A 22,159-nucleotide genomic window follows, 5' to 3' on the forward strand; every position below is an offset into this window, starting at 1 on the left:
CAGCTCTGTGACTCTCTGATTGTATTGGTTTTTCTATCATTTTTTCCTACCACACCACACTGTCTTTCTCTTTTTTTTTAATTTTTTTTGGAGGAGGGAAGGCAGAGCCATTGGGGTTAAGTGACTTGCCCAAGGTCACAGAGCTAATAAGTATGTTGACTATCTGAGGTTGGATTTGAATTCAGGTCCTCCTGACTCCAGGGCTACACTGCCTTTCTAACAGATTAAAAATGTGCTTTTGAATAAATCATCCCACAGACTTAAGGAGAATAGGAAAGGAAGTGAACCCAGATTTCTTCTCCCTTCCTTCTTTGCTTCCTTCCCCAAACAATTATCTAATGCTGTCACGTGCAGAGCATTCCATTAGGCAAAGGAGATATAAGGCTACAGGAGATGCAGTCTTGCCCTCAGGAGGGCTCATGGGCTCTTAGTGGTCTGACATGTTTGTAGTTTATATTTACTGGAGTCCACCACAAAGCATCCAACTTCTCTTTCCTCTCTCCCTTTTTTTATTCTTTGTTTCCAGGGATGGCACTCTGGCAAACAATTTCAACGTCTAAATCACTAGAATTTGGTTGGTTTGTTGTGTGCTTGTTTTTAATACTCTAAACATTTCCCTAGGTTTTTCTTATAGAAAGAAAATTCTCTCTAAGCTTGCTTGCAGCAACTACCTCCCCCCCACATGTCACACTTATTACCATCATCACAGCCAGATTCACTTATTTAAAAGTTGTGAGTCCTCTGACCCCCAAGGAGGAAAAAAAAATACCAAATGGAACTGGTTCTGATGTTCTTAGGGATCTTTTTTGTTTGTTTGTTTTGTTTTGGAAGGGGGAAGGCAGGGGAATTGAGGTTAAATGACTTGCCCAAAGGTCACAGAGCTACCTACATGTGTCAAGCATCTGAAGCAGAATTTGAACTCAGGTCCTCCTGACTCCAGGGCCTATTCTCTACTCACTGCACCACCTAGCTGCCCTCTGTTCTTAAGGATCTTGACCAGATCAAATACTTCTTTGTTAAGTCGTGTTCTCTTTCCCAGAATTTATTAAGCACCTACTTTGCCAGATTTGCTGTTGTTTGGTAGTTTTCCAGTTGTGTCCAACTCTTCATGACCCTGGTCTTTGACCCAATGGCACTGCCTACCTGGCTGTCCCACAGACAAGATGCTCAGCTCTGGGCATTTTCTCTGGCTGTTTCTCATGCTTGGAAGGCTTTCTCTCCTCATCTCAGCCTCTTAACCTCGCTGGCTTTCTTTGTTGTCGTTGTCTGACTCTTCCTCACCCCATTTAGGGTTTTCTTGGCAGGGGTCCTAAAGTGATTTACCAATTCCTTCACCAGTTCATTTTGCAGATGAGGAAACTGAGGCAAACAGGGTAAAGTGACTTGCCTAGGGTCCCACAGCTCATAAGAGTCTGAGGCTGAATTTGAACTCAGATCTTCCTGACTCCAGGCCCAGCACTTTATCCACTGTGTTATCTAGCTATCTCATCCCACCTTCCACAGGAAGCCTTCGCCAAGCTCTCTTTAGTTCTAGGGCCTTTTCTCTGTTAATTATCTCTTATTTATCCTGCATATATAGCTTGCTTTTTATATATATATATATACTTATACACATATTTGTTTACATGTTGTCTTCTCCATTAGATCGCAAGCTCCTTAAGAGCAGGGACTACCTTTTGCCTCATTTTGTATTTCTGATAGCTAAGTGCAGTGTCTAACACAAAGTAGGTGCTTAATAAATGTTTTATTGATTGATTTATCTCATTAATGTCTGGCTTAATAGAAAATAGCTGGATTCTTTAATCTGCTTCTGTATTAAAATGCGTTGTTTTGGTTGAAGTAAAAGAGGAAAATCTGTCCTCATACAGCTAGGTGGTTGGAAAAGGCAGTAGGATTTTAATAAGTAAATAACATCTTGGTGTTATTATGAAGGCCAGCTGGGTATTGCAGTGGTTAGAGCACTGGGCCTGGTGTCAGGAAGACTTTTGATTTCAAATCTGGCCTTACTAGCTGCGTGACTCTGAGCAAGTCACTTAACCCTATTTACCTCAGTTTGCTCATCTGTAAAATGAGCTGGAGGAGGAAATGTCAAACCACTCCAGTATCTTGGCCAAGAAAACCCTAGAATGGGGTCACAAAGAGTGGGACAAGACTGAAAAATGACAGCTCAAATTATTATGAATATAGTTTGACCTATCAGACCCCTAAAGGGTCCCAGGGACCCCCAGGGGTCCATGAACCACACTTTGAGTACCTCTGCCCTAGCTCACACAATAGCAAGAATGCAATTAAAATTTAGCTGAGCCACAATATCCCCATTCTTTGACAACTTCTACAAATGCTAGACTCTGGACTCCATCAATATTACTGTGTTTAGATCCTAGTTGGCCCAAACAATGTACTACTGAGGAATTTCAAGACCTCCTTTTTTCCTAACTAAATTAATTTTTAATGAAAATCTTGTAGGGAGAACAGCAATCATGAAAGCCTTTTTAAAATGCTCCGAAGGCTTTATTTTCCTGAGAAGATATACTACTATTGGAAGGCATGAAAATTCAGACATTGTTTTAAAGGTAAGATTCCCCCACCCTCAAAAGTTTCTGTGTAGTATAGACTCCCTTAGACCATAACCGTTTCCTTCAAGAATTTAGCCCCCTTTGAAATAGTAATTAATTCTTGAATTTCAGCATTTCTCATTGGAACATTTGCATGTTTTCTGATTGTGATGCATAGACTGATCGATAGGGGCCAAGTCTTTACTTCTCCATTACACTGGTAAGCTGTGCGAGCATGGGTGGAGGGCAGGGGAGATTTGGGCCTTTGATTTAATCAGCATGGAGACCTCAGGTTCTTCTAGATTTCAAATGGTAAGAGACCTTAATGGCATTGGTTCTAACCTCCTCATTTTATAGAAGAGGCATCCAAGACAGTTAAGGACTTGGACAACATCACAGCTGGGGTTTGAGCATGGGCTCCCTGACCCCAAATGCAGCCCACGGGAGCACCAATGCCAATGGGCAACTCCCATTGAAGAGTATATTAGAGAGCGGCCTGGGGCACTGGAAAATTGGGACTTGCCCAGAGTCATTCAGCCAGGACAGGCCAAGGGTAGGGCTAGGACTCCAGTGGTCCTGCCGCCATGTTTGGGCCGCTGAGCTTGTCTCGGAAGCATTTCCTGAGTGAAGAGGAAGAAAGGCGAACAAGGAAAAGAGAGGACTAAGCCACTGAGAAAACCATTCAAGAGAAAGAGGAAATAACCACAGAGAAGAAGAAATATTCTTTCTACAATGCATATGCCTATAGCACCATGAAGCATATTCCATGAGTCAGAGAATCATAGACTATCAAAGCTGGAGGAGACCATAGAAGTCATGTGATCCAAACTCATTTTTCAGAAAAGGAAACAGGCCCAGAAAAGAGAAATGACCCATCCAAGATGCCACAGATAGGAAGTGGCAGATCTGAGATCTTTCATTCCAAATCCAATGTTCTTGCTACAATACCCTGCCACTCATTTGCTTGGCTCCAGTCACTCTTCCTGGATTCATCCACTTTTGGAAACACCATCACCCACTATCTTCATAGCCCATCTGGTACAGAGGTGGTATTCCTTACAGATTGGAATTTGTGACTCTGCAAGACAGGTCTGTCTTGTTTTAATTATAATAGCTCATGCCTGTGGTGCCTCAAAAAGCCCACAAAATATTTTTCTCACAACAACCATAAGCGGTTGGAATGCAAATATTGTTATCTAACCAGGTGACACAGTGGATAGAGTGTAGGACCTGGAGTTAGAGAGATCTGAGTTCAAAACCCACCTCAGACACTTAGTAGCAGTGCGACCCTTGCTAGGTGACTTAACCTCTTTCACTCGCTTTCCTCGTCTGTCACCTACCTCCCAGAGTTTTTGAGGATCAAAAGATATAAGTGCTTTGTAAATCTTGTAGCACTTAAAATAAATGCTAGATATACATTGTATAAGGTTTTTTATAAATGCCTACATTATATAAGGCTTATATAAATGCCTACATATACATTATAAATATATAATGTAACATGATATAATATGATATAATGTAATATATTATGTGACATGATACGTTATAGTATAAAATAATATAATACCCATTTTCAGATAAAGAAAATGAAACTTAAATGGGTTGAACCTTACTCAAGTTTCCATAGCTTGTAAGAGAAGGGACTTGGACCCAGGTCTTCGGACTCTTAAGTCCATTTCTCATTCTACCACCCCATGATGCTTCATTCATTATGGGGAGATGGAGAGTTCAGATTTATAACTTCATTGGCGTGGGGAATTCTGGGGCTGGAAACTTTCTCTGTTATTGTGGACCTGCAACTGGTCTATAATGGATCTCTTAGAGAGCTGTCGGGGTGTTGAGAAGGGTAAGTGACTACATTTAGCATCTACAGCTAGTATTTTAAGAAGCAGAATTAGAATTCAGGGTCTTCCTGACTCCAAGCCAGCCCTCTATTCCCTACTCTAAGACTGCCTCTATTATTTCTAATTACTAAAGTATTAAAAGGACCTCAGTCAAAGGCTATCTCACCTCTGAGAGGGCCTCATGACAAGAACTGGTTAAGCAGGCAACAGTGGATTCCAGATCCAAATTTTTTAAAAAGCGGTGTTCTGTTAAAAAAGAAACAAGAGGGCAATTTTTGTCTTTTCTCCTTTTCCTAGCAGGTGATAGCTTTTAATTAAATGGTAGGCCAGGCTGGTGAGCCATACGCTTTTTGAAAAATAAAGATTAGTCTCTTGTCGCTTAGGAGACAGTGACGGAGGAGAAGTCTCAGGGGCATTAAGGATGGTGGCAGCCACCTAGGGATGTTAATGAGATGTTTTGAAATGGCATCTATTAGGGGAAATCTTTACCCTAAACATCGGAAATTGAGATGCACTCCTAGCACACAGAAGGGTAAGACAACATACAGCCCCTTGGTTTTAGTATGGTAAATGGGACCGGCACCAGTGACAAGAACACCGATTCAAGAAAAAAGTCAGTTTCCATTTTTGGAAGGAGACAGAGGGTGTTAGATGTGGCATGGCCCTCTCTATCTCAGACAGTGTTTTTCTTTTTGAATATCTTCCAAGGAGACTATTAATGGGCTCACAGGCTTACCTTAGAACAGATCTTTTCTCGAAGTGCAAATAGATTGGGAAAAGGAAACGCCATTCACAACGTAGGGTTTACTTGGCAAATTAATAACTGTTTACATCAGGGTTCTCATGTTTGTATCCAAAGAGCCAAGTGAAAGGGACCCCATGTAGATTTTAGTACACATTCTCTTGCTTGTCTCCCCCAATAGAGAGTAAGCTCCCTGAAGGCAGGGAGTGGTTCATTTTTGTCTTTGCCTCTCCAGGGTGGCCTCTGGAAGAGGTGTTCATTTATAAAAAGCCCTTTTCTGATCCCTCTTTTTGCTGGCAGCTTCCCTCTGTTTATCATCCCAGCCTGTCCTATATATATCATGTTTGCACATAGCTGTTCTCATGTTGTCTCCACAATTAGACTGTTAGTTTGGTTTGAGTTTTGAGGGGTTTTTTTGTCCCTTCTTTGTGTCTCTAGCCCTTAGAACATTGCCCAGCACAAAGGAAATCCTTAATGATGCCTGTTAACTTGACCTGACTCATTAACTCTCTCCTCCAACACAGATGGCAACCTAACTATAACTTACTCATTAAACCATAGCGTTGGAAGGAACCTTAGTAGCCTGTCTAATCCATCTTTGTTATTTTAGAGGTGAGCAAACTGAGACTCTGGGAAGCTGTTACTTTCCCAAGGTCACATAGGGAGGAAGCATCAGAGGCAGCATTTGAATTCAAGTCTTCTGATTCCAGACACACTATGCTTTCTATCATGCCATGCTGTCAAGAGGGCTAGAAAACACCTTAGCTGGGCGTGGAGTCCCACCGCCTCATTTTACAGATGAGGAATATGATGCCCAGACAAGTTTAAGTGACTTGCCTCGGGTCATTTAGCTAGTCAGTGTCTGAGGCTGGATTTGAACTCAGGTCTTTCTGATTCCAAAACCAGTAGTCTTTCTACTATGTGCCCTGCCGTCTACATATTATCATTACTGTCATAAAAATAGCTGATATTTATGTAGCAACTTAAGGCTTAAGAAAACACTTTACAAACATCATCTCCTCTGATTCTCATAGCGAGCCTTGTGTGAGAGTTACAGCAGACATATTACTTCCATTTTACAGATGAGGAAACCGAGGCTCAGATGTCAGAGGCAGTCCCTGATTCCAAATCTGAACTGGAATTCTTTCCATTTCATCATTCTGCCTGTCATCGGGTATTCGTTTATTCCACTTCAAGTCATGTTTGCTTTCAGGGAGTTCACAGTCCTGATAGATGTGATGAGATATCAAGACAGATAAGCAGAATGCAAATTGGAATGTGCTGAGTTTATAAACAGAAGTTTGTTGTTATTGTTGCAGTTCAGTTGTGTCTGACTCTTCATGACCCCATTTGGGCTTTTCTTGGCAAGATACTGGAGTGGTTTGTCATTTCCTTCTCCAGCTCTTTTTACAGATGAGGAAACTGAGGCAAAGAGGGTTAAGTGACTTGCCCAGGGTCACACAGTTAGTGAATGTCTGAGGTCAGATTTGAACGGAGTCACACATAAAATGGCTTCTCTAATGGTTGCCTGAGACCACATTGAAAATGAGTGACAGGGGCAGAGCCAAGATGGCAGCTGGAAAGCAGGGATTTGCATGAGCTCCCCATCCAGGTCCCTCCAAAAACCTATAAAAAATGGCTCTGAACAAAATCTAGAACTGCAGAACCCACGAAATAGCAGAGGGAAGCAGGGCTCCAGCCCAGGACAGTCTGGATGGTCGCGGGGTAAGGTCTATCACAAGGAGCTGGGAGTGGAGGGGAGCAGAGCCCAGCGTGGGCTGTGCCTGGACCAACCTGACCGGAAGCTGAGCAGAACAGGCCCTAGCACCCTGAATCAGTGAGCTGTGGCAGTTACCAGACTTTTCAACCCACAAACACCCAAGACAACAGAGAAGGTTAGTGGGAAAAACTGCGGGGGGGGGGGGGGCAGAGTGAAAGGAGTTGACCACCACCCTGGGGGCAGCAGAGGTGATGCAGCTCTGAGGCTGCTTACACAGCTACAGCTGCAGTTACTTCTGGCCCCAGGGCCACCTGGGGGAGGAATTAAGTGGCAGATCAGAGCTGGAGTGCAAAGCCTGCTTAGATCTGAGTCATGGTCCAGGTTGGCAGTTCTTAGGGGAGGAGGAGCACTGGTGTGGCAGAGCTTGCTGTGTAGAAATAGCTATGAAAACAACAGCACAGCCCCTCAAGCTTGGGACAAAGTACTCTATACTCTACAAGCACTCATACCCCAACGAAAAACTCAAGGGTCAAGTAAGTGGACTGGGAACATGGCCAGGCAGCAAAAACGGACTCAGATTCAGACTCAGACTTTGGAATCTTTCTTTGGTGACAAAGAAGACCAAAACATACAGCCAGAAGAAGTCAACAAAGTCAAAGAGCCTACATCAAAAGCCTCCAAGAAAAACATGAACTGGTCTCAGGCCATGGAAGAGCTCAAAAAGGATTTGGAAAAGCAACTTAGAGAAGTAGGGGAAAAATTGGGAAGAGAAATGAGAGAGAGATGCAAGAAAACCATGAAAAACAAGTCAATGACTTGCTAAAGGAGACCCAAAAAAATACTGAAGAAAATAACACCTTAAAAATAGACTAACTCAAATGGCAAAGGAGCTCCAAAAAGCCAGTGAGGAGAAGAATGCCTTGAAAGGCAGAATTAGCCAAATGGAAAAGGAGGTCCAAAAGACCACTGAAGAAAATACTACCTTAAAAATTAGATTGGAGCAAGTGGAAGCTAGCGACTTGATGAGAAACCAAGGTATTATCAAACAGAGCCAAAGGAATGAAAAAATGTAAGACAATGTGAACTATCTCATTGGAAAAACCACTGACCTGGAAAATAGATCCAGGAGAGATAATTTTAAAATTATTGCACTACCTGAAAGCCATGATCAAAAAAGAGCCTAGATATCATCTTTCAAGAAATTATCAAGGAGAACTGCCCTGATAATCTAGAGCCAGAGGGTAAAATAGAAATTGAAAGAATCCACCAATTGCCTCCTGAAGAAGAGCCCGAAAAGAAAACTCCTAGGAATATTGTCACCAAATTCCAGAGCTCCCAGATCAAGGAGAAAATACTGCAAGCAGCCAGAAAGAAACAATTTGAATATTGTGGAAACACAATCAGGATAACACAAGATCTAGCAGCTTCTACATTAAGGGATCGAAGGGCTTGGAATGTGATATTCTGGAGGTTAAAACCAAGAATAACCTACCCAGCAAAACTGAGTATCATGCTCCAAGGCAAAATATGGATTTTCAATAAAATAGAGGACTTTCAAGCTTTCTCAGTGAAAAGACCAGAACTGAATAGAAAATTTGACTTTCAAACACAAGAATCAAGAGAAGCATGAAAAGGTAATCAAGAAAAAGAACAAGAAAAAGAAATTGCAAGGGACTTACTAAAGGTGAACTGTTTTGTTGACATTCCTACATGGAAAGATGATGTGTATGATTCATGAGACCTCAGTATTAGGGTAGTTGAAGGGAATATGCATATATATGTATATACATATATATATATACACATATATGTGTATATATATACATACATACATACATATATCATATATATAGGCAGAGGGCACAGGGTGAGTTGAATATGAAGGGAAGATATCTAAAAAAATTAAATTAAATTAAAGGATGAGAGAGAAATATAGTGAGAGAGGGAGAAAGGGAGAGATAGAATGGGGTAAATTATCTCACATAAAAGTGGCAAGAAAAAGCAGTTCTGTAGGAAGAGAAGAGAAGGCAGGTGAGGGGGAATGAGTGAATCTTGCTCTCATCAGATTTGACCTGAGGAGGGAATACCATACACACTCAATTGGGTATCTTACCCCACAGGAAAGGAAGAGGAAGAAGATAAAAAAGAGGAGAGGATAGAAGGGAGCGCATACAGGGGGAGGAGGTAATCAAAAACAAACACTTTTGAAAAGGGACAGGGTCAAAGGAGAAAATTGAATAAAGTGGGATAGGATAGGAAGGAGCAAAATATAGTTAGTCTTTCACAATATGAGTATTGTGGAAGGGTTTTACATAATGATACGCATGTGGCGTATGTTGAATTGCTTGCCTTCTTAGGGATGGTGGGTGGGGAGGGAAGAGGGGAGAGAATTTGGAATGCAAAGTTTTAAAACAGATATTGAAAAAAAAGTTTTTGCATGCAACTAGGAAATAAGATACACAGGCAATGGGGCATAGAAATTTATGTTGCCTTACAAGAAAGTAAGGGAAAAAGGGATGGGGGCAAAGTGGGGTGACAGAAGGAAGGGCTGACTGGGGAATGGGGCAACCAGAATATATGCCATCTTGGAGTGGGGGAAGGGTAGAAATTTGGAGAAAATTTATAATTCAAACTCTTGTGAAAATCAATGCTGAAAACTAAAAATGTTCAATAAATTAAACTAAAGAAAGAAAGAAAGAAAAAAGAAGAAAAAAAGAAAAAAATAAACTTCTCTGCCTCCAAAAAGAAAAGAAAAGAAAATGAGTGACAGAGCCAGACCTAGAAATCAGATCTTATAGATTCCTAAGCTAGCACTCTCTCTACTCTTTCAAAACATCTCCTCCACACATTTCCAAACAGATCAGATTTATTCATCCGAAAAGACCTCTCTCAGCCCCTGGCTGGATGCATTGTTCATTACTGGTACAGTCTTTCAGATAACATAATCAAAAGGAATAGGAGAATGGAGAAGCAGGGCTCCTTCTTCTTCTCCTCTTCCCCCTCCTCCTCCTTCTTCTCCTCCTTCTTCCTTTTCTTTTTCTCCTCCTCCACCTCCTCCTCCTCCTTCTCATCCTCCTCCTTCTCCTCCTTCTCCTTCTCCTTCTTCTTTGTCTTTTCCTTGGGAGACTGTGTATTTCTACTGAAATTGTCATTTCTGATACTTTTTGGAATTCCTCTTTGGAAATTTCCTTCAGAAGCCTTAACACCTCTTTGAAAATATGGGCAGTCGGGACAAATCTCAAACTCATTATGAAAATAGAACTCATTCTCTTTCTCCTCCCTCCTGTCTTCTGAACTTCCCTGTTTCTATTGAGGACACACAACACCCTACCCTTCCAGTCACTTTAGTTCACAGCCTTGGCATCTTTATTGATTCCTCTTTCTTGCTTACCCCCCCATAACCAAACAGTTGTCACATCTCATCATCACCTTCTCTGCATTTCTTTCACCTTCTCTCTACTCACACTCGAGTCCCCATTATAGTTCAGACCCTCATTGCTCTCCCTGCTTCCAGCCTCTCCCCATTCTACTCCATCCTCCAGTAAGCTGCCAAAGAGATCTTCCTAAAACAAGGGTCTGATCAGGTCACTTCTCTGCTCAATAAACTCCGATGGTTCCCTATCAGATGTCACTTCATATGTATGTGATCCTTTTAAAATTTCTGTTTTCTGTATGGGTTTTAACATAGACACAGTTAGTAGTCCAATAATTTGTGGTTGTTGTTTGGTCCTTTTTAAGTTGTGTCTGACTCTTCATGACCCCATTTGGGGTTTTCTTGGCAGAGATACTAAAGTGTTTTGCCGTTTCCTTCTCCAGCTTATTTTACAGAGGAGGAAACTGAGGCAAACAGGATTAAGTGACTTGCTCAAGGTCAGACAGCTAGTCAGCATCTGAGGTCACATTTGAACTCAGATCTTCTTGACTTCTGGGTCACCTAACTGCCTAAGCTAAGCACTTAAGAATACAGATAGGAGCAGAAAGAAAGAATAGTCCCTGCCCTCAAGGAGCTTATGTTCTGATTGAGGAAGATGATACATAAAAGGAAGCTGAAGAGAGTGGGAGGGAAATGTGGGTACCCTAGGAGGAGGCAGGGCAAAAAAAACGGTCCAGAGTGTAGCCTGGAGAGGAATGAAGACACAGCTCACTTGGCACCATCCTTAATTGGAAGTTCTCATTGCCAATCTTCAAGAGGGAGAGGCCACCAGCCTTGAGAGTCCTTTTTGTGTCTCTTCCGAATACCCTGCAGGCCTTCTCTACCAGGCTCCAAAAACTTCATCCCAGAAGCTCACTCCAGCCCTGGACTTCATCCCTTGGAAGGACTCTGGACCTTTTCATAGTCCTCATTTCATCCAATCTCCTCATTTTACAAACAAGGAAACCAAAGTTAGAGCAGTTTAAGGATCTTGCCCAAGGGCACACAGGGAGTAAGCTTCAGAGGCACGATTTGAACCCAGGTCCTCAGATTCCAGAGACAGAGCAATTTTCACTGCAACAGGCCTCACCATTAGTAGTACTGAATTGAATTGCCACCTAAATGTGATGTTTCTTCCATATCACCATGTCCCTCCACCAATCAAGCCATTTGGGGTGTGGTCATCTCAACTCGACTGTCTTGGGTCTCCCCAACTGGCACTGTCTGCAGACAGCTCTTGAGGATTAAGTAATTAGTTCCCCAACTGTTTGGGTCAAGAGCTCCAGAACGAGAATTCAAGGCTGGCTCCCAAGCTCATTTGAAGGCATGAGTTCTGATCTAACCTCAAATTAAACTCATTTTTGGTGCCATCATGCCCCGAGCAGGACAGATACAAAGTGGAGATGAGACACAGACCTTGAACTCAAGGAGATATCTAAAAGAAAGATGAGTCACACATACAGAGTGACTATACTATGCAATATTATATCATCTGGAAGGGAATCACTGATGAGGGATCAGGAAAGGCTTCCTGGAAGAGGAGCCACTTGGGTTGGGCTTTGTAGGATGGGGAAGAATTTAGCAAAAGGGAAGGGAGGGCATTCTAGGCATCAGGAACATCTTGAGCAAAGGTATGAGGGTAGGAAAATATGACTGATATACCGGAAACATAGTTTGACTATGGTATACAGGGCACAGAGAGGGGCAAAATGAGATGAACCTGGAAAGGTAGGGAGAGGTAGATTGTATTGCTGCTCAGATGGTCAGCCAAACATTTTGAGTGTTAATTGGGGGCAACAGGAAGCCGCTGAAAACTGTTGAACAGAGGAATGATAGGATCAGATCTATGTGTAAGTAAAATAATTCTAGTGCCTTCCCTCTGTTAATTATTTCCTTTTATCATCTACATAGCTTGCTTAGTATATGTAATTGCATATTTTCACCACTATTAGTTTATAAGCTCCTTGAGAGCAGGGGCTATTTTTTGCCTTGTTTTGTATAGTGGGCACTTCAAACAGTACCTGGAATACAGTAGGTGCTTAATAAATGTTTATTTGTTTATTTATTATTGCTGGCAGTGGAATAAGAAATGGATTGGGGGCAGGGGAGAAAGAATGATCAATTAGGAGGTTAGTGCATAATTGGAGGATAGTAATTATAATGTGACTAGACAGGAACAGTTGAATAACAGCAGTAACATGCTAGTAAATATGTAACACCTGGCTCTCTAAAAATGTACATCTTGACACAGTTTAATCAGTATCATTGCCATTTTCTCCATCACTTTCTTAAGTCCAGACAATCAACAAAACAATCAAGCCCTAATTTATAGCATTTGCCAGTAGCCCAGGTAGAAACGCTCATATTAACAACTTAACAATCAGCTCCTGCAAACACCTTTGAGCTGGCCATATAACACCCTGCATATCAAGGACATTGCAGAGGTGCCATTGACAGTACTTGGTGACTGACTCCATAGGAAAAGTAAGGAATGGAAGGTCAATGACAGCACTAAGTCAGTCTCAGTATCTCTTAATCAGGCCATAAATAATGTATAATTCAGCACTTTAAAAATGAAGCAGCTTTTCATAATGGCATTACAGATGCTTCATTCTCTTCCTTAGTAAGTCCTAACTGTCCTCTGTCTTCCCATTAGTGGAAAACTCAGGCTTGGGGCAGTTTTTTTCTAGCAGGAGACGCCACAACAGGAAAGAGTCGGACAAAGGCAAACTGCCCCACAGGACTATGGGGCACTTTCCCACTGGTCTATGGGGCAATCCCAACTGTCTGCAGTCATCCAGGTCTGTGGAAGGCACAGTGGTCATAGCCCTGCTCCCCCTGGAAGATGAAACCCTGGGCCTAGCCTCATGGCATTAGCTCAGCCAGCTTTGGAGGGGCCTCAGGCTCAGAGACTCATACAAGGTTAGCACACACAGTGTCAGTGAAGTGTCAGGACCTCAGGCACAAAAGGAAATGAGGGCAGGGGCTGCTTTTGCCTTGTTTTGTATAGTCAGCACTTTAAACAATGCTTGGCATACAGTGGGAGCTTAATAAATGTTTATTTGTTTATTATTTTTGGCAGTGGAATAAGGAATGGATGGGGTGGGGGGGAGAAAGTAAGATGGTCAATTAGGAGGTTAATGCAATAATTGGAGGATAGTATCACCAGAAGACACTGGTGGGTTTGCAGGGTCCTTAACATGTACCTGTTGAGGGAGAAATGAACCCAGGGATGTAGAAATCCCAAACCAAAGTTCCCAAGGCAAGGCCACCTGGAATGAATTCGCAGACCCAAGCATTCTTTAAGTCAAGGAGGCAAAGATTTATTACACTTTACGTAAATAAAGCGGACAAGAGTTCTTAGGGAACCTGCAACCATACAGGGCTACAGGGAAAGTTTAAGTATAAGATTTAGGGATGAAATCTGTCAATTAGGTGTTTTGGGGTGGGATTAGGGAGTGGTTTAGGCGTGATTAAGGGGTGGTCAGTTCTTAAAGGAACATGCACTCTTTGTATCTACTGCACAGGTATCTTACCCAGAGTTCACTGGGAAATAGACCATGGGTGGGGCCTACCTGGGGGTGTGGTTTTGCCTGTGAAGCTTGCTAAGTCATCAAAAGTTCACGGCTGACAGGGAATATCCAGGTGGATTCCATCACATGTCTTGTTAGACAAGATTAATGTAAGGGAGTGTACATTTGACTATGTCTAAGATGTGTGTTAGACTCAGTGTATAGTCAGTTATCGGCATCCTGAATCAATCTATAATTGGGCATAGCTGCTTACTGAGGAAGAAGCAGAGATAATTTTGGGGCACACTGCCCTTTAGCTAGAGAGAGGCTGTCTGGGCCAATACTTTGAAGCTAGGGAGAGATGTGATTTTAGAACTGCAGTTCAGGCACAGGTACCCAAGCACAGGCTAGGGGAAATGTGATGTTAGAATTAGGGTCCAAGCACAAGTACCCCGTCATGCTCAGGCCACAAAGAGTCCGCATTTGGAGGCTCCTCCTCATCTGTTTCTTCTGTGAGTCCACCCTTCCCATTGCTGACACAAATATTTGAGGGAGAGTAGGGGGAAATATTTGATGATTGCTTTTCTTACTATGCTATTTAATGACATACTTTTACTTTGAAAAATATATGAAACCTTAGAATATAGAATTTCAGATTAAGAGGGAATTTGGAATAGAGGTTAAATAAAGATTAGGTAAAGCATTTATTAAGAGCTTATGGTATGCTGGGCAAAGTGCTAAACCTTGGTAACAAATACTACAAGCAAAAAAGAAAGTTCCTGCCCTCAAGGAGCTTCTATTCTAATTGGGGAAAACAATGCACAAAGGGTTTGAAAAGGGCTGGGCTGGTAACCACACAGGGGCAAGATGGAAGAGTTCAGAAAATCAGGAGCTGAACTGGGTTAGCCATGATACTGTTGTTATGGGCAGTTCCTCAAATGGAGGTTCCAAGTGTGATGGCAACAGGTCATAGGGGCAGTGCCAGGATGAAAAGGTGGCTCAGGCTGAGGTGGAAGAATCAGACAAGTCAGGAGTTGGGCCACAGTAATAGTTGGGAGGGGCCTAGAAGTGCTGGGAGGGCCCTTAGAATTCAGAATGCCAGAGCTGGGAGGGCCCTTAGAACACAGGATGGCAGTGCTGGGAGGGGCCTTAAATACAGAATGTCAAAGCTGGGAGGACCCTTAGAACACAGAATGCCAGAGCTGGGAGGGCCCTTAGAACACAGGATGCCAGAGCTGGGAGGAAATAGAGAACAAAGACTATTAAAGTGGTACAGGATCATATAACATGGAATATTGGAACATAGAGCACTAGAACTTGAAGGGCTCACCAGTTCTAACTACCTCATTGTATAGAAGAGGAAACTGATCCCCAGAGAGAGGGAATTATTGGCTCAAGGTAGCCCAGCAGCAGAGCTGGTACTAGAACCCATCTCTCCTTATTCCATCTAGGCTTTTTCCTGCTCCCCAATCCAGCCTTTTTGGCATCCTTGGCTTCCAGAATGGTAGTCTGGCAGTGTCAGAAGCAGCAGAAGTGAAGAGACAGAACCTGGCAGAACTGACCAGAACCTTTTGGAACAGTGATGTATAGAATATCTATCTTTGAAATATGGTAGCTCCAGGGAATACACAACCATAGCTTGCAAGACTTAAACATTAAAATGAAATTTCTGTTGCCCTCCAGAGAACTGTTTAATCAGTGCTAGTTGTCTTGGTAGGGAAGTGTTTAATGATGAGAATTTGGTTTTATGACTTATTCCATTGTGTTTGGAGGTTAACAGGAAGAGCCTTTATTACTGGTGTTTTACCTATAAGGGAAGGTTGGAAGCTTAAGGGGAGGGTCTGAGGTGGGAACACAGGAGAAAAGACAGGAAATAAAGAGAAGACACAGTCGTAGCAATTGCCAATGTCTTGGTGCCAGGGCAGAAGGAAGAGGAGGGGGATTGACATTGGTCCTCCAGATATCCCTAGCTGTGGCTCTCCTCACTGGGAGGCAAGCTTGGGTCCCATATCCTTTACTAAAGCAGCTACCATTTGGCCCAGCTGGGGCAACCACCAGCCCCCAACCTTGGGCAGCCACCAATACCTCCTAGCCTAGAGAGGCCCCTAGAACATAGGCCCAGCAGTCTATCCACTGCACCATCTAGATTCCCTTTCCTCTCCCGAGCTGCCTCAGATTGAACCTGACTTTCCCCTTCTCATAAAATGATTCCTGGTTTGCCAGCTAATAGTCTTGCTTTGTTCTCTCATTCACTGGCACCTGCTCAAAATGTTCATTTGGAATCAAAGAACATTAGATTTGGAGAGGCCCTTGGGGCATAGAATGTCAGAGCTGGAAAGGGAGCTTGGAATACAAAATGTCCAAGGGGGAAGGGGCCTTAATGATCACAAGAGCTGGCATTTTTATGACTCTTGAAGCTTTGCAAAGTGCATTGTACAGATGTTATCTCATCTGAGCCCCAAGGCAGCCCCATGAGATGGGTTCTATGGGCAGGAGGATTATCCCCATTTCAGAGATAAGGAGACCAAAGCTCTACATGGTTAAGAGACTTGCATAAATATGGTCACAGGGCTTAGAAATGTCTGTGTCTAGGTGGGAGCTGGAGTCTTCCTGACCTCCGGGGCAGCGTTCACTCTACTGTAACACTGCCTCTCACCAGAACGTGGAAGCACTTCAGAACACAGATGGAACCTGGAACACAGAATGTTGGCAGAGATGGAGAGGACCCTAGACCACAGAACATCAGCAGAACAGAGAAGCCTCTAGAACACAGAATGTCAACAGAAATGGAGAGGCCCCTAGAACAGAACGTCAGCAGAAATGGAGAAGCCTCTAAAACACAGAATGTTGAAGATAAAAGGGATTTTTGGACAGAAAATTTTAGACTTAGGAAAGTCCCTAGAGCCTGGAAGGAAAGAAGGAAACCCTAGAGCACATTCTTTACAACTGGAAAAGAATCTTAGAAGTGAGTTAGCCCAACCCTGTCCTCTCCCAGATGAGGAGAGAGGGAATAACTTGTTCAAACTCACCTAATGAGTCAATATCAGAGCCAGGACCAGAACCCAGGTCTCCTGCCCCCTGCTCTCCTTTCTATTACACCAGAGTGTTTCTTATGATGATGGATCAGCAAGCACTTATTAAACACCTGCTGTGCACCTATTTATAGACGGTTGGAAATGGTGTGTTACATGATATGTTACTATGACCTTGGTCCAGAGCACCAGGGCTCGTATCCTGGCTCTGTCACAGTGACTGAGTGACTTTGGCCAAGTCACTTAACCTCCCTGGACCTCAGTTTCCTGAGGGATTGGATGAGATGGTCCCTTCCAGCTTTAAGTCTATGATCAATGCCAGGCACTATTCAGTCAACCAGCATTTATTAAACACCTGATATGTGCCTGGAACTGTGCCAAGTTGTTGTTGTTCAGTCGTGTTTAATTCTCTGTGACCCTATTTGGGGTTTTCTTGGCAGAGATACTGGAGTGGTTTGTCATTTCCTTCTCCAGCTCACTTTACAGATGAGGAAACTGAGGCAAACAGAGTGAAGTGACCTGCCCAGGTCACACAGCTAATGTCTCTGAGGCCAGGTTTGAACTCAGGAAAATGTGTCTCTATGCTCTATGCACCATGATGCCACCTAGCTGCCCAGGATCTGGAAGTACAAAGATAAAACTCAAATAGTCCCTGTCCTCGAGGAACTTATATTCTTTTGGGAAAAATAATATATATGTATTCTGGCAAGGATGGGAACCGAGACTGGACCTGTAATTTCATTAATATAGGGAGCTCCTGGATGAGGAAACTCACTGAACTCAAGCTGATTCTTCAACCTAGATTCTTAGAGAATTACTGAGAAGTTAAGTGACTTGCCCAGGGTCACGCAGCCCATAAGGGTCAGAGGCAGGACTTGAACCCAGCTCTTCCTGATTTGAAGGACAGAGCTCCATCTACACTAGTCAGGCTGCCTCACTTACAGGGTGCCCCAAAAGTCTGAATGTTGTTTTAAGCTTTAACAGTTATTAAAGCTAAGACTTTTGAGATGCCTTGTGTATATATGAGGACCAAGTTTATACCAAATGGGGCAGCTAGGTGGCGCCATAGTGCACAGAGTGCCAGGCCTGGATTCAAATGTGACCTGAGACACTTGCTAGCTGTGTGATCCTGGGCAAGTCACCTATTTGCCTCAGTTTCCCCATCTGTAAAATGAGCTGGAGAAGGAAATAGCAAACCATCTGGTATCTTTGCCAAGAAAACCCCAAATGGGGTCACAGAGAGTTGGCCACAACTGAAAACGACTGAACAACAAGAAAATACAAAGCGATCATCAAATAACTTGGAGAAGAGGAAAGTTAGCATTGGGGGCAATCAGAAAAGGCTGTAAAGACTTGTAGAAGCAGATGCCCTGGGAAAATAAAGCCACCCTAAATGACGAAGACATTCAACTGTATGAGGCTTCTACCATTCAGACAAATGAAGGGACATCTAAGTTTACGAATAATAATAATAGCCAACGTTTATATAACATCTACTTCGTGCCAGGCACTGTGCTAAGCATTTTACAATTATTTTCTCACTTGATCCTGGCAACGACCCTGGGAAGCAGGTGCTGCTATTATCATCCCCTCTTAACCATTTAGGAAAGTGAGACAGACATATGTTTAAGTGACTTGCTCATGTGTGTCTGAGGCTGGATTTGAACCCCACTGTGCCACCTAGCTGCCTCAGTTTATAATTTATTAATAATTCCAGACCACATTTATGTATCACTTTTAGTGTTTGCAATGCCCTTTGCATACAAGGATCTCATTGGTATCCCACAACTACTCTGTGAAATCAATGCTGATAATATCCCCATTTCACAGATGGAGACCATGGTGCCATAGTTCTGGGCCAAATGCTCTTATGAGAACCCAGTTTTTGTGCTTCCTGTGTTATCAGCCTGCTCCCCATCCACCGCATGTCCCCTCAGAATGGTTATCCTTTGGCTTATTTATTTTCTGAACCCAGTCTTTGCCTTTCAGTACCCAGATATCGACAACCACCACGCCCTCATTGAGTTCAACGAAGAGGAAGGCAGCTTCATTCTTCAGGATTTCAATTCCCTCAGTGGGACCTTTGTCAACAACTGCCACATTCAGAACGTAGCAGTGAAACTGAAACCAGGGGACGTCCTGCGGTTTGGATCCGGGGGGCTCACCTATGAGCTGGTGGTGGAATTCCTAACCTCAGTAAGCCTTGTCTCAGCCCCTCCTCCCCTTGCCCTGGATGGATGGATGAATGAATGAATGAATGGATGGATGGATGAATAATGTGTTCATCCCTCACTATGTGCCAAGCACTTCACTAAGCATGCAAGAGTACAAACACAAAAATAAATTCTGTCTCTGCTCTCAATGAGCTTGCATTCTTATAATGGGGGAGAAGGGATGCAGCACATATAGGGAAGTGATGACCAGGGAGGTTTATTTTGGTTGGGCAAGTTACGGGGATGATGTGTAGAGCCATAGAGGGGTAGATTACACATCCCTTCCAGAAGCAATGATAGAGTAGATTTGATTATGGTTCTAAAATTGGAAAGGAGGTGGAGTGGGGCAGAGGGGAAGTTCAAGGTTGAGTGTGGGCATAGAAGATTTCAGTCCTCCAGGGTTTAGTTTCTGGACCTGGAGGCATTTCAGCTAGTGAGAAGTCCAAGAAGTGAAATGAAGCTTAGCAGGAGCGGGGACTTCCATATAGTGGCTTAACTGAGCCATTTCAGTCATGTCTGACTCTCCTTGATCCCATTTGGGGTTTTCTTGGCCAAGATGGAATGGTTTACCATTTCCTTCTCCAGCTCATTTTATAGATGAGGAAACTGAGGCAAACAGGGTTAAGTGACTTGTCCAAGGTCACACAGTCTGAGGCCAGATTTGAACTGAGGAAGATGAGTCTTCCTGACCCCCAGCCAGGCATTTTTTCCACTATACTGCCCACCTAGGTACCGACCAAAATGGAGGCCACACTTATATGGGAGGAGTGTCAAAGGAAGAGAATGTCTGAGGAGTCACCAAGTCATGGGATGATGAATTGATATGTAGGATAGTTACTTGACAAACTCTTTCTAGGAACAATGAGAGTATGGTACTATGGGCTTGATTGTTGAGCCCAGGAAAAGAAGTGGAAAGGGTGTGTTGTAGAGGGGAGAAGGGGAAAAGGGTGGTAGATACACACAGCAGCAGAGCAGATAGCATCATTGGCTTGGATAGACAGCTGGATGGTAGGTGGTGAGGAGGCTTGCTGACGGGTCCCACTTTCTCACTGATCCAGAGAGTTCAGCCCCAAAACTATGTATTTCCTTCCATTAAGATTCAAAACCGGATAAGGTTTTCTTGTGTAGCATTATAGTTTCTCGAGACTCTGACAGTCAAATATCCCAGCTTCTGAGCTGGAAAGGATCTTTGAGGGCTTCTAGTCCAACCCCACCATTTTACAGATCAAGGAACAAGGAGATAGACCTACAGTTAGAAATAGGTAATTCTCCCACAAAGGAATGGTCAGATGGGCAGAAGGAGAACTCAAGAGAGAGCAGCGGCAAAAACCTGGACAGGAGAGAGAGGTCAGCAATATCAACCGCTTGGAGAGATCAAGAAAGACGAGGATTGGGAACAAACCATTGGAGTTGGCAATTAAGGGATCGCTGGTGGCTTTGGAGAGAGCAGTCTTACTCGAGTCATGAGGTTGGAAGGCAGATTTCAGAGGGCTGAGCAATGAGTCAGGGAAGAAAGAGAAGAGGCAGCTACTGGCAAACAGCTTTTTCAGAGAGTTTGGCTGAGATAAAGGGAAGATTCTTCAAACTCTAACTTGACAGGGGTAATAAGATGTAGAGGGAATATTTTAAGGATGGAGGAGATTTGGATGTGGCTGTAGATAGCAAGGAAAGGAACAGTGGATAGGGAGAGATTGAAAATAAGGAAGAAAATGGGGGTGGGGTGGGAGGAATCTACTGGAGGAGACAGGAGGGGGTATAATACAGGGTGTTTGTAAAGAGGGCTTGTTGGGCAAGGAGAAAGACTACTTTATCATCAGAGACTGGAATAAAAGAGGAGAGAATGAGGGATGATGGAAAAAGAGACTAGAGGGAGCTGATGAAGCCAATGGCCTTGGATCTTAGCTGTAAAGATTGGTGGGGGGTTGAAACAGTAAGGCAACAAACATAATATCAATGATAATCGTGAATATGTCTATGTCGTTCTGTATCGCAAAGTATACAAGACTCTCCACATAGAAGGCAGAAGAAGTAAACCATTTATTCAGACACCAGAGAACCATATCCCATAACCAAATGCCTAGCTCCCACAGCCAGTCACTCCACTTCATCATAACAGCAAGGAACCCAAAATATTCAATACAGAAAGTCACAACATGGAGCCTCAACATCCCAAAACCTCTCCGACCTCCTGCTGGGACCTTCCTAAAACAAACTCACAGTACAGCTAAGTCAGCCTCTGCAGTTCTAACAATCACAAAGGCAGCCCTTAGCAGCCATCAGCAGCCATATTGTCTTTCTCTCTCTCAGCATTTTCTGTGACATAACTTCCTTTTCCTGTCAGGAAGCTCCTCCCACCATGTGCCTTAGGCTTCCTGTGATGTAAGCAGGTCACATGGCCTATTAATGGGTGGGAAAGATCTTCAAATCAAAATTGTTAATACAGGGATGCACTGGGATTCTTTGAGGAGAGAAGAGGAGAGCAGGATATAAAATTAATTGTTGTTAAGTCATTTAAGCCATGTCTGACTCTTTGTGACTCCATTTGGGGTTTTCTTGGCAAAGATATTAGATGGTTTGCCATTTCCTTCTCCAGCTCATTTTACAGATGAGGCAAACATGGTTAAGTGACTTAGCCAGGGTCACACAGCTAGTTAGTGTCTGAGTCCGGGTTTGAACTCATGAGGATGTCTTCCTGATTCTAAGCCTAGTGCTCTCTGTGCACCATGGCCCCACCCAGCTGCCCCTGCTGCACTGAGGGTCCTGTTGAGAGTAGATGACATACTTTGTTGTGGACTCAGTTGGCATCACCAGATCTAATGGGCTTTTCTCAGTCCTCATCTTTCTTGATCTCTCTGTAAACTGACATCATCCATCTCTTCTTGATACTTTCCTCTCCCTAGGTTTTTGTGATGCTGCTCTCCTTTGGTTCTCTTACCTGTTGGACTGTTCCTCCTAAGACTCCTGAGCTGGAACTTCATCTGGGTCATCCATGTTAATTGAGTGTATCCCCCAAAGCTCTGTGATGGGTCTGTCTCTTTCTTCCCTCTACTATTTCACTCAATGATCTCATCACTTCCCATGGTTTTAACTTTCATCTCTATGCGGAAGGGGAAGTTAGGCAGTGCA

General features: G+C 43.3%; 1 protein-coding gene across 1 annotated transcript in view; it reads left to right on the forward strand.

Moving 5' to 3' along the window:
* Positions 1 to 2,466: 2,466 nt before the first annotated feature.
* FHAD1 (forkhead associated phosphopeptide binding domain 1) overlaps positions 2,467 to 22,159 on the forward strand; it is a 189,718-nt gene continuing 170,025 nt past the window's right edge. The window contains 2 exon segments of the mRNA XM_036745951.1: positions 2,467 to 2,573; positions 18,810 to 19,016. Coding sequence (XP_036601846.1) covers positions 2,481 to 2,573; positions 18,810 to 19,016 — 300 coding nt within the window. The 5' untranslated portion in view covers positions 2,467 to 2,480.

The sequence above is a fragment of the Trichosurus vulpecula genome, chromosome 2 (assembly GCF_011100635.1).
Source record: "Trichosurus vulpecula isolate mTriVul1 chromosome 2, mTriVul1.pri, whole genome shotgun sequence".
Lineage (NCBI taxonomy): Eukaryota > Metazoa > Chordata > Mammalia > Diprotodontia > Phalangeridae > Trichosurus > Trichosurus vulpecula.